At 39.2% G+C, this 13,456-nt stretch overlaps 2 protein-coding genes across 2 annotated transcripts; one reads left to right on the top strand and one right to left on the bottom strand.

Annotated features, from left to right (window-relative positions):
* Positions 1-2,343: 2,343 nt before the first annotated feature.
* LOC131003154 (two-component response regulator ARR1-like) lies at positions 2,344-6,353 on the top strand. Its single transcript, XM_057929637.1, is given in 7 exon segments — positions 2,344-2,989; positions 3,437-3,589; positions 3,676-4,062; positions 4,476-4,552; positions 4,686-4,918; positions 4,920-5,697; positions 5,793-6,353. Coding segments are annotated over 7 exon segments (1,878 nt in total). The 5' UTR covers positions 2,344-2,817; the 3' UTR covers positions 5,871-6,353.
* A 3,413-nt stretch (positions 6,354-9,766) lies between these two features.
* On the bottom strand, positions 9,767-12,788 carry LOC131003153 (COBRA-like protein 7). Its single transcript, XM_057929636.1, is given in 4 exon segments — positions 9,767-10,620; positions 10,622-10,764; positions 10,766-11,400; positions 12,024-12,788. Coding segments are annotated over 4 exon segments (2,049 nt in total). The 5' UTR covers positions 12,562-12,788; the 3' UTR covers positions 9,767-9,887.
* Between the last annotated feature and the right edge of the window lie 668 nt (positions 12,789-13,456).

The following is a 13,456-nucleotide window of genomic DNA, read 5'->3' as shown; positions in this document are numbered from 1 at the left end:
TGTATATATTCAATTTTATGGTATGATATATATCTTGCATTTCAGAAAGAAAAACTAATTTAATTGTACTTTGCATTGAATAGCATAAGTTTATGGTGAGCAAGCGCAATATAATAATTGGATTGGTAAAAGTATAAATATAATTATACAAGAAAATTATTTGTTATATTTAGCCAATTATGAAAATTTGTATTTAAACAAAAAAGTTTAAAACTCTTTATAGATTAATAGAAATTTAGAAAGAAAAAATATGTAAGATATTTTGATGAAATTTTTAACTAGATAATAATGATCATTATATAAGAAAAACATTTTTTTAATTTTCAAGATTTTGGTTATTCATTTGATAAATCTCTACCTATAAAATGAATTCATCTTCATTTTAGTACCACTATATTGAGTAGAGGTATTTTATACTAATGTAAAGAACTCGTAAAAATTTAATACTCTAATTAGGGTAATGTGCTTAAGATATATTCTCAATTATATTATCGAAAAATGTGTTCAATTTTAAAAAGGATAAGTATCATATTAAACCCCAAATTATACTCACTTTATCAAAAATATCCCGAACTATAATAAATATTTTTAAAAATCCAAAACTATTAGGTTTGTATCAAAAATATCCTCCGTCTATTTTTAGGTCTCCGGAATCATGACGTAGCGCGCTGAATGCCATTGTATAATTTATATTTTATTATTTTAAAGGATATAGTACAAAACGACGTCGTTTTGTGTCGTATCATTAAAAAAAACGACATTGTTTGTGTCATGTCAGCTGGTTCAAATCGCGTCGAAGTTCAGTTTATCCATCGTCGTATTAATTTTTTTAAATGACATGGCATAAAACAAACGTGGTTTTATGCCATATCATTTACAAAAATAATATAAATTATACGGTGTTATCCGGCGAGCTACGTCATGATTTTGGGGATCGAAAAATGGACATTAGATATTTTTTATACAAATCTAATAATTTGAGAATTTTAAAAACATTTCTTATAGTTTAAGATATTTTTAATCAAATAGGTATAGTTTAAAATTTAATTAAATAAGAGCACTCCCAGCAGAAATCTCAAAATTATGCTCTTATATTCCTCCTTAAAGCTTCCCTATTTAATTTTAGGAACTCAATTTTATAAATGCATACACCAAATCTCCTATTTTCTACATAAAAACAATAATTATGTGTGGGCCCTACTAATTATAAGTTTAAAATAAATTTAGGGTGGGTGTAAATTTAAGATTGAATTTAAGTAGATGTAAAAATTTTTGTGGGCCCCATCCAATTTAGGGGATCTGAACCATAGATGGCGCAAAAATAAAATAAGTTTAATTTATTGGAATTAGCTTATCACTTAAATTATACTACTTCAGTTTTGCCTATCTTAATAAGAGTTGTAAACCTAATACTCTATTTTCTAACATTCTTAGTAATAGTTCACACTCGCTCTCATTTACTTCTCCAACGACACTAGAAGCTTGTGGTCACTTCCCAAGCTAGTGTAAACACTGCTTTGATGTTATACTCTGAAATTTATATATTATATGTGCATATATTTTCTTTAAAGTATAATAAATTCAATTTTTTTCAAAAGCATGGACCAAAAGTTAAAGAATAAAGATAGTGACAATAAATGTATAATTATATTAGAGAAGATCAATATGATACTCACTATTTGCAAGCACTATTGACATATTTAGTCTACCTCATTATTTTTTAATATTTTTTTTTATTCAAATACCTCAATTATTCAGATCATAAGATCAATTATATAAATTCAAAACTTGTTTTCCCCCATCAATTTCAAAGAAATTAACAAAAGAATAAATTGACTTTTAATTTTAAAAAAAGATAAATATCAATTTAAACTCTAAACTATTTTCGCACTATCAATTATATCATGAACTATCGAAAATATTTTTTGAAACCTTGAACTATAAATTTTGTATCAATTATACCCTCCATCTAGTATACACCTTATGAACTTTCAATCAGTAAGGCATATAATTGACGTCGTTTTTTTGTAATGTATGTTAAAGAAAAAAGAATAATTCAAAATACATTGTGGCATCCGACGAACCACGTCAAATTTTTGAAGCTAAAAAAATAGACGAATAGTACAATTGATACAAAATTGATAACTAAAAATTTAAAAAATATTTTAAGGAGTATAAAATACAATTAATAATACAAAAATAATTTAAAGTTTAAATTGATATTTTTTCTTAAAAAATGCTCACAAATGATAAACCACATATTCATTATATATAAATTTGTGTTGGCGTGTGGTTGGCTAAGCTTGTATATGTGAGCTGGATCCAAACTCAAGGGATTGACCCTTTGCCAAACGAACTCCATCCCTGAACATATACATATATCGAATATTGTATTTTGGAAAGGGACAAAAATAAGAAGATTTAATCTCAATAAACAACCCAGAGAGGAATAAAAGAGAATTTCAATAAGAGCAAACAAACACAACCCTCAATGCCCCTTCAGTATCACACGCACACGCACAAGCACAAGCACAAGCACAAGCACACGCACTGCAAGTATACATAAATCTGAAAGAAAAAAATTCCTCTTCAACTTTTGTATTTCTAGTTGAAAGTCTTGAAATTTAAAGTTTCAAGGCTGCAATCTCCCGAATCTTGATTATGATTGGGTTTTGCAGGGGCTGCACATAGATTCAGCTTAGTGATGACTTGAGATTCTTATTTTTTTATTACAAGAATTTTACTTTTTCCAGTCCATCTGGGATTGTTGTCTGCATGCATATATTGAGTTGTGGTGGTGGAAATTGAGGGTAAAAAATGGATCTTGGAGTGAAATCCACGCCTTTCACAAGCTCTAATGCTTCTTGGAAGTCCGGCGCCGACGCCGTTCCCGGCCAATTTCCGGCGGGATTGAAAGTTCTTGTTGTTGATGATGACCCCACTTGTTTGAGAATCTTGGAGAAGATGCTAAAAAATTGTTTGTATGAAGGTATTATTATGTCTACTGATAATTGTAGTTTACTCTGTGCGTGTTCTTGTTTTTTGGTGGGATTTCATATATTTGTATAAATAACAGATCTTGTAGTGGAATTTGGGATATTATTTACATTGTTGGATTATGATTGCATGACAAGTATGATTGGGGTTTGTGTGTGTGTGTGTGTGTGTGTGTGTTTTGGTGGGATTTGATCATATGTATGCATAAATAACAGATCTTGTAGCAGAATTTGGGATATTGTTTACATTGTTGGAATATGATTGCATGTTAACTATGATTGAGGGCTTTGTTTAGTTATGTGTTTATGGAGTTAAGGATTTGAGTTTTATGGAATTTGGAGTGAATAGCTTTGACTTTAGATCTTGATGCATAAATTAGGGTTCTATGTCATATTCTTGAAATTAGTACTCTGATAAAAAATGGGGAAATATTTTGCAGTTACAACTTGCAATCGAGCAGAGGTTGCTCTGAACTTTCTCCGAGATAACAAAAATGGCTGTGACATTGTGATAAGTGATGTGCATATGCCCGATATGGATGGTTTCAAGCTCCTCGAGCACGTTGGGCTCGAGATGGATCTGCCCGTTATCAGTAAGTGTGTTAATCTTTTTTGTCACGTTGTTGTGGTTTTGTTTTGTTGCATGATTTCTGATGAGTGGTTTTGGTGGTTTTCTTAGTGATGTCTGCAGATGATAGCAAACAGGTAGTAATGAAGGGTGTTACACACGGTGCTTGTGACTATCTCATTAAGCCGGTTCGTATTGAGGCTTTGAAGAACATATGGCAACATGTGGTTCGTAAAAAGAAGCACGAGTGGAGGGAGAAGGATTTGGAGCATTCAGGGAGTGTGGAGGAGGGGGAGCGACAGCAAAAACCCCATGAAGACGTTGATTGCTCCTCTTCGGTGAATGAAGGGAATTGGAAAAACTCGAAGAAAAGGAAGGATGAGGAAGATGAGGCGGAAGAAAGGGATGATACATCTGCGTTGAAGAAGCCAAGGGTTGTCTGGTCAGTTGAGCTCCATCAGCAGTTTGTAACCGCTGTTAATCAGCTTGGAATCGACAGTATGGATCTCTCCTTCTCTTCTTTGTCGGCTCCTTTCCTTTTGCATCGGTTTTGGTAGATTTGACGTTGTATGTTTCCCTTGTTACCATTTGTAGCCATCTATTTATTTTGCAGATTGCATTGGTTTGTTTTCAAGAACATATTAAACTTATTAAAGGCTTTAATTTCTCTAAGATACATTTAAACTGGTGTCTTAAACAAGATCAACTCGAGACTGTGCCTGAAAATCAGAAGTAGATGACTCTATTAGAACTAGAGATGAATAATTTCTGTATTTTGAGTCTGGATGGTGACATAATGTTTGTGTTGGTGTGTCTGCTCTTTGTGTTTATAATGGAATGATGCTTTTAAATTCTGAATTGACTAAATTCTAATATCGATTTCGGATGTCAAACTCGATGCAATATTGCAGAGGCTGTTCCGAAGAAAATCCTGGAATTAATGAATGTTCCTGGCCTTACAAGAGAGAATGTTGCAAGCCATCTTCAGGTTGGATTTTTTTTTCTTCAATTGATAATTCATGACTTTCACTCGATTCTGCATGATGATCAATGCTTCTTCTGATAATGCTGTACGAATCTATGATCCACTTCCTTAACTATAAACTAATCAATTTTTTCAGAAGTACCGCCTCTATCTTAGAAGGCTGAGTGGCATATCACAGCACCACAACGGTCTTGGTAGCTCGTTTATGGGGCCCACGGATACCCAATTCGGCCAGATGTCTTCTCTCAACGGTGTTGATCTTCAAGCTCTTGCCGCTTCTGGTCAGATCCCACACCAGAGTCTTGCATCTATGCAGGCAGCTGCACTTGGCCGGGCCACCTCAAAGTCGGCCGTACCTTTGCCTCTTGTCCGATCAGAGAAATGTTTTCAACTTTGAAAATCCAAAGTTAAGGTTTGTGGAAGCTCAACACGAGAGCAGCAAGCAAGTGAACTTACTTCATGGGATCCCGACAAATATGGACTCAAAACAGCTGGCCACTCTTCACCAATCTGTGCTTGGTAACATGAATATGCACATCCACTCCCAGACGAGCCAGAGCAGCTCGTTGCTGATGCAGATGGCTCAGCTTCAACCGCAGTCGAGGACTCAGATCTTAAATGAGATAAATGGAATTGAAAACATTCGTGGGCCGCATTATACTTCTGTTCCCAAGCCATCTACTTCCGCGGACTTCTCGAGTCAGAGCACAGAGTTTTTGGGAAATGATTACTTCCCGACTTCGAGTAATTCTGGAATGTCGAGCACTGAGATGAAAGAATCAAGAGGTTTCCTTCCCAACTACGACGTCCTCAACAATCTGAATCAGAATAGGAGCCAGGAGTGGCGTTTGCGGAACGCTGGATCGACCTTTGGGCCGCCGCGACAGTCGAATATACAAGGAGGGTTGGATGCTTCACCATCTCTTTCAATGAGTGGACAAAGCAGGATCTCGTCTGCTAATAAGGCGGCCCTCTCTCTTGCCGAGGGACGCAGCCACACACCAAACGTCACTCAGCACCTTAACTTCCCGGCTTCTGACAAATCATTAAGGAACAAGGCTGAAAGACCACCCGGAATTGGCTTCCAAAACAACCTCTTGCACGAATGTTTTGGCCAGGAAGACCTCATGAGCGCACTCCTTAAGCAGGTCGGTTTTCCCGTCTCCGAATTTGTTTAAGAAAGTTATTCTTAAACGTGTAACGACCTAATCCAATCTCTAATACTATTTTTTCTTCACTGCAGCAGCAAGAAGGAATGGTTGTCCCCATTGAGGCCGAGTTCGGATTCGATGGTTACCAGCTGGATAACCTCCCCGTGTAACGCCCTGGTGTTCTATAGCTTAGAGTGAGTTTGTACATAGTTCATAGTTGCATGACACAGCTAAGATTAGCCTTTTGCCAATGAGGTCTAGAAATTCTTGAATCTCTTCGTTTTTCCGAAAAAGTTATTGCGTCCACTGCTAGGGTTAGAATCTTAGTGCTTTGTTACCTCTTATTGTGATTTGGAACCAGAGACGTGGGACTCGAGTGGATCATTGGGGTGTTGAAGGTGTGGGACAAACGTGCTTGATTCCACGGCATGATACGCGAAGCGTACCATATAAAAATTTTGATTGCTTTAGGTTTAGGGTGAGTTATAGTTGTGAAAAGATTGCGAGGGAGGTGGTGATGATTTAATGGTGCTCTACTGCAGGTGTTGTGGGATAATCTACTCTCTATTCAAATAAGTTGGTATGATATATGAATGTAGTATAAAGATTCATTCATTTAATTTTTCAACAATGCAAATCTTGTTGTTCTTACATCTTTTGCTTATTCAGGGAATTTTAGTGTTGTGTTAGTGGCCATTATTCGAGAATCGTGTTGTAAAAGGTGCACGTGCTAGTTATGTAAAAGAATGAGATTATGTAGTATTAATTGGACAATATATTTTATTCATATGGACATACTGGAAACGTGATACGATGGGAGTTTTCTAAGACAAAACATGGAGGGATATTATTATTTCTTAAATATTTGATGGTTGAGAATTTTTTGCATTTTTAAAGGTTTTAACATATACTCCCTCCGTCCATGAAAGAACTTCCTAGGAGGGAGTGACACGAGTTTTAAGAAAAAATATTGTTGAATATATTGAGAGTGGATAAAAGGTAGTAGAGTGTATTGGGAGTGGTGAAAAAGTGTTATAATTAATATTGGGAGTTGTGAAAAATGAAAAGTAAGGGATTATAAGTGGTGGGGTATAGTCCAAAAATAGGTAGAAAGTTCTTTTGTGGACATCCCGAAAAGGAAAAATAGGAAGTTCTTTTGTGGACGGAGGGAGTATTTAATATAGGGAGATATATATGTTTAGTGCAACATTATGTTGACAATGGTTTGGGTCAAACGAGTGGCAGTGACTGCGAGGGTTGATGATGAGCACGAAATCGAATTTCTCAACGGCACAGAAGATGATTGACAAATCTTGAAATCCGAATTGGAGCAGGAGCTGCCGGGAAAGATCGTAATGTGATTTACGGTGACTTGTGCGTCCTGCGCCGGTGATCATCTCCAAAAAATTAAAATATGTTTTACGTAAAGTTTTTTAAACATAATATCATAGACTTAAACACGATACAAATATGTATAGAGTTAAACATAAATATGTATAAGTAATAATATCATACCTTTTTTTTTTCTTCCTAAAATTGATCTATTTTTATATTACCCTTCTATTTTTTTTCTCTAAAATTGATCTCTTTCTATATTACCTTATGTGTTTTTTAACTGAAAAGACTTCAGCCATGTGTCCATATAAATAAAATGTGATTCAAATTTAATATTTTCTTTGTCCATCAAAAGTATGACACTTTTGGTGGTTAGAATTTTTTATGAAATGGGTGATGATTTTTATGCAGGTGAAAAAAGGGTCTCACCATTATATGAAATGAGTGGTTGAGATTGAATAAACGATGATTTTTTTTTTAAAATAAGATATATGGAAATATTTATCACATTCAATCTCTTACTTTATCACATTATCTCTCCTACTTTATCACTTTATTACATTCTCTCTCCTACTTTATCACATTCTCTCTCCTACTTTATCATTTTATTACCTTCTCTCTCATACTTTATCACATTCTCTTTCCTACTTTATTACTTTTATACTATATTACCCACACACTTAAAATACTAATCCACAACTCCTTAATTCCCGTGCCGAAATCAAATGTGGCCAACAATATTGGGACGGAGGGAGTAGTATTTGTGAGGATAAGAGATAAGTAAAGATGTGAAGTCATATTCTAAAAAATTAGAAGTAAAGTGACATACTTTTCATAGACACAAAAATAACAAAATTACTATAGATTTTGTGGACAAAAGGAGTACTACATAGTACTATCTAAGAGCATCCACACTAGGATGACTTGATAGCTTACTTGATAGAAGGGGAGACCACAATGAGTAAGGAGGCCAAAGTGGGATGACTTGATCTCTTACTTGATCTTTTTAGTTTTGATTTTTGTATTTTTCATTTAAATTTAATTGCACAAATTTAAATATCACAAATTACTTCAAATTTGAATTGCATTAATTTAAAAAACCTACAAATTACATTAAAAAACTCTAAAGACATAATTTAAAATTACAAAGACATAATTTAAAATTACATAATAAAAACCTATCTAGTCTCTACCGCCCCTTTGTCGAGCTAGAATCTCCATCACCTGTTCCTTGTGTCATTCTAGCTGCTCCGGAGTCATGTCGTAAGTTTTCATGAACATGACCCGATCATCATGGATCTCCCTCTTGAGGGCATTCTTTTGGTCGTACATCTCCATGATTTGGGTGATCTTGCTGTCGGACCTATCCAACATCTCCTTGCATTTGGATAGAGCCTCCAAGGCTTGCGATGCCGACGCCTTCCCCTTCAGCCGCTCTCGTCGCTGCCTTCGCCGCTTTGTTTCCAACGGGGCCGAAAGACGTGATTTCCTCGCCCGACGCCGAGGTGGTAAAGCCGCCCGTCTCCGACGTCATTGTCCTCTTAGAGGCATGCACGTCTCCCTCGAGGTACATAAACTTGAACTTCTGGTTGGTTCAGGAGAAGCTTCCATGCATTCCGGGAGTTGAAGGGGCTGGAATTGCTCCTAGAGGCGAAGAGAATTTGGGCTTCCTCTCGAAGCATGTTGTCAGAATGGCCGGAAGGCCACTTGTTGCGCGTCTCCACCCAAATAGCTTCCCATAGCCTCACATCCGCACTCATTCGGGCCCAGTGTCCTTTTATTTGCCGGTGTTTGAGGTTGGCACCGATGAGGGGGTTCACCACGGTCGAGAATCCGTTGCCAATAGGCCTGCCCCTTTTGGTCGACATCCTGAATGGCGTCGTTGGTCTCCTCCGTCCAAATTCGGACAATGAGGTCCGTCTCCTCGGGGGTGTAGGTATGACGGGGGATCCTTCCTTTCTCTGGCGCCGATGCCTTCTCTTTGAAGGCCATCACCTTCCGCCACCCCCCTTTCTTGGGCTTCGACGCACTATGGGCGGGCGGTGCCTCCTCCTCACCGCTTGGGGCCTCCTTCTCCAAGTTGAAACCCTAAAAATCGAGATGATAGTCGTCGTAGAGGTCGGGAACCCAATTTGGGTCGTAATAGTTGGGATTGTATGGATCCATTTTTGCAACAATTTTACAGAGGAGGAAGAGAAAGGTAGAAAATGTGTTGGTGAATGAAAAATGGGGGAGGGAGTATATATAGAATAGAGAGAAAAAAAAAAAAAAAACAACGGTCGAATGACCAAAAAGAAACCCAAAAAAAAATGAAATTCGGCCAAAAGAGCCGTTTACAATTTGAATTTGAATTTTTTTTTTTAATAGCGCGTGTGGTGCACCTGCTCGGAAACAAGGAGATTAGGTCTTACCCGAACAATCGGATAGGCCTTGAGTAAGGCCTCGCCACAATGGGCTTACTTGATGAGTGGGTGACTCGAGTAACCCCATCGAGTCACCCACTGGCCACTGTGAATGCTCTCAGGGCATAGTACTACGAAAATCTGACCTTGTGTGTACATATATATTTCAAAAATAGATAGTATCATTTTTTTTATCATAATTTATGGAAATGTTCGGTGTATAATACTAAGATAGTTTACAAACTGGTAAATTAAACTACAAAACTCAGAAAGTGTTGTTTGATTGAAACTTGAAACTATATTGGCCTCAACTACCCTCGGAGAAAAACTTTGGTCAACCATGAATGTATGTGAAAACTAACAATTGTGTGTGTATGTTACAATGCCAATGTTAATGTTCTAAACACAGCAAGATTTTAGGTACAAAAAGCACCTCACATCCAAAATTCCTCAAGGAAGAGGAACAATGATCTGCTCAAAAAAATAAACAACCAAAAAAGAATGAACAAATAAGCAGCCACCCTTCCTCATCTCCGCAACGAGACAAAGACGACTGAGTGCAACCACCGCCGACGTCAAGAACCCTGATGACCCAAACCTACAAGCATCGCTCGTCGGGAGCACTCCAGGCAATGAGCACTCCTCCCCGTTGAAGTAAACCTTCGACGGGAAACCATCCCCTGCAGGGACGTTGATCCCCGGAGTGAGCTTCTTCGTGAAGGAGATGACCGACTGCTGCTTCCCGGGCACCCTTGGGTCCTTTTTCGGATTGGGAGCATCGCTCTCTGCAACGAGATAGTTGAGCCCTTCGAGCCCCTGCATGAAAAGGGTGTTGTTCACTCCATCTCCATCAAGATCAAGCGCGGTTCCATTGAAGGAATAGACCGCTTCAAATCCGGGCGCACCCTTGTTCAGCTCGACTGCCGTGAACCAGTCCACGAAGGGGAAGTCGTCCCAGTTGAAGATGGTGATCCTCGCGGACCACCCGCCTCGGTAATCCGTGAACAAATGCCAGTTGAGGCTGACACCACACCCGTCGCCACAAGGGAGTGGGTTCGGCACCTGGAAATGGTGGAGATCCGCCCACGCCCTAGCCAACGCAGTCCGGTTATCAAACGGGACGAGGAGGGCCTGTGAGGGGAGGAAGAGGGCCGGCGCTGTAGTGCTGCAGGTCCTGACCACCGCTGCTGCTGCAGCCGCATGCGCAGGTCGGGCACGGGATGATGGACTCGTTGTAGTAGGCTGAGAACGACACGCAGCAACGAGGGCTCGCCCCCTTCGGCTGAGTTATATTGCAGACCACCTGCCAGCTGGCGACTGCATGCTGTACCGGGCAGTAGGGCTGCAGGGTCCGGGAACTGGCTGGGGCTCACGCGTACAGGGGCACCACATTTGTAATCCGGGTTGAGCCGGCCCTTGATCCCCCAGTTCTGAGGTGGGGTCAGGCGCGAACGGTTGAGGTTCGGCGGCATCTTGTATACATTGATCTGGAACGCAGATTTAGACTTGCTGGGATCCATCGCAGGTGGCAGGATTGTCCCGTTCCTGCAGCACAACGGGACCATGCCTAGGCTCGTGTCGTTGGTCTTGGCCAGGGGCAGGTCGACCAGGGTTGGTCTGCGCTCACAGTTCAACGCGTTGGAGAAGTCGAGGGACTGGTAATACTGTCCCTGCTTGCCAAACACGCAGTCGGAGGTGTCGACCACGGAGGGGTAAGCACCTTTCATGGCGAAGATAAACTCATCTTCCATCCAATCCCAGCTCAGCTGCCAATTATCCAGGCGGCCGAGAGGGTTGTGGTTCTCAATGGTCACCTGCGCCCAGTAGTTCGACTCGTAGGTCCTTGACACGTCGTACATTATAGTCAAGTCGCCACTCCTGCGCGGTAGAAACTCCTCGTCCAAGGTCTCGTTCGCCTGGAACTTGGGGTCTCTACTGCAGCACACCTCCATTGTGCTGTTTCCTGCAACATCAAAAAATCAACCACCAATTTCAGCTAGCTGCATTTCCACATCTTAACATGTCTGAGTAACTTTGTCTCAAACTCGAGCTCATCGCAGGGTTTCTATCAGAAACGACGAATCAAGTTCAAGATATCTAATCCCAGCAGCATCAAAGCTATAATGACCATTGATCAAGTCATAAAAGCCAATATTTTTTTCAAACTATTCAATCTCCTAAATAAAACATGATTGTGTAATATGTCATCACATCAAAAGTAATTCTCTACTAAAGCAATACTTCCATTCATATATGCATACTCATATCAATGTAGTAGACAAGAAAAAAGATTGAAAACTGTGTGTCAAATTTGAAATCTCTCCACTTCCTAATTTTGTTTTTTGTCCTGCAAATGTTCATTTACTAAATCAGCTAAAATCCAAAGAAATTCAAATCTGGGTCATTCTCACACTCCAAATTTCAAATTTCATCCATCCAGTAAAATCTAAAAATAGAGGAAGCGATCAAGTTCCACACAAACTAGATTAAAAAAATTCAAATCTTTAATCATGTTTGACCAATCCAAATCCCAACTCACAAACTAAACATCATCTTGACTAACTTTGAAGAGAGAGAGAGAGGGACCTTGCAAAGAGGGTTTAGGGCAAATCCAGCCATCATTGACGAGCGAGATATTCGCCGGCATTGGCGCATCAGGCGGCGCCACCCCAAACTGTGTCCCGACCAGCTCAACCTGAACGCTCATCTGGGTCAAGTCGCCGGCCGTCTCAATACCCGTTTTGAGATCCGGGTTCGGATAACCCGCAAAAATCGACCCGTTTCCAACATTTCCCGGAAACGAATTCCCATCAGCGAGCACGGCATTCGACGCGGAAACGAGATACTCATCGTGCTGGAATCCGACCCAGACCTGCCAAGATTTGAGCTCCTCCAAGTCGTTGTTGAGTATCGTGAGCGTGGATTCGAACCGATAGCCCTGGCGGGTCGGATCCGACTTGAGAATTGGGGGCACTATTTTGCCGGTGGTGTAGGAGTAGGTCAGGAACACTCCGTTGCAGGCGTCGGACGCGGGCGGAGGGGCCGGGGCCGGGTTGCGGGTTTGGGCCCGGGCCGAGCCTAGAATGAGGAGGAATAGCGAGACGAAAATGGTGGTGGCCGCCATGTTTCAGTTTAAACACATGAAATTGAATGAGGAGAGAGAATGTAGAGGGAGAGAATGTTGTGTTGTGTGTGTATTTGGGTGGATGAGAGAGAGAAGAGTGTGTGTGTATGTATAGTTTGTGTGTGAGAGTGTGTGAACAGACAGAGAGAGAGAGAGAAAGGAAAGTGGGCGACGCGGAGAAGGAAGAGATGTTTTTTGAAGGCGAAAGACAGCGTAGATTCAGCTGTAATAACTAGTTCTATATTACTGATTTATTTTATGAAAAACCTATATTATTTTATTAATTAATTTATATTTTGGTTTGTTCACGTTACATAAATGATGATAACATCATATTTCACACTTAATAAATTAAATAGTGACCTTAATTGTTTCAAATTAAAGATGTCATTAAGCCTTAGTTTAAATCTCTTGAACATTTTAGGTCAACTCTCAAATCCGTTGAATTAAAATTATCTAATGTGACTTGGTCTTGCAAATACGATTTGTGAAATTATTATGTAAAGACCAATTTTTAGACCATTTTAGTTAGATTGTATATTTTGTATATACTTTATGCGGGGAATGAAGTGTAGAGTAGTCTATGTGTCAACCTAAAATTACAACTTTCGTTAGTATATGAATTATTTTGAATGTGCTTAGACAGAGCCCTTAATTCGATCTTATATTTAATTAAGTGATAATTGAATTATTTACAGAAATAAAAAAGGATTCAAACGCGTAAATATACTATGGATAATAGGTCGATGGCGCCTGGTGGCGTAGCGTCTTGAATTGGTTATTATAATTAGGAGTTTGATAAAGTTGGTTTCAGCATATGTAATAATTATGTATCATAACAAGTCTCATAACATAGTATTTTATTTTATTCATTCTAGAATTGAGGATTAGCATA

The sequence above is a fragment of the Salvia miltiorrhiza genome, unplaced genomic scaffold, assembly GCF_028751815.1.
Source record: "Salvia miltiorrhiza cultivar Shanhuang (shh) unplaced genomic scaffold, IMPLAD_Smil_shh fragScaff_scaffold_79, whole genome shotgun sequence".
In the NCBI taxonomy this organism is placed as follows: Eukaryota; Viridiplantae; Streptophyta; class Magnoliopsida; order Lamiales; family Lamiaceae; genus Salvia; species Salvia miltiorrhiza.
Note: the sequence above shows the minus strand (reverse complement) of the source record. Positions and strands in the feature narration are given on the sequence as shown.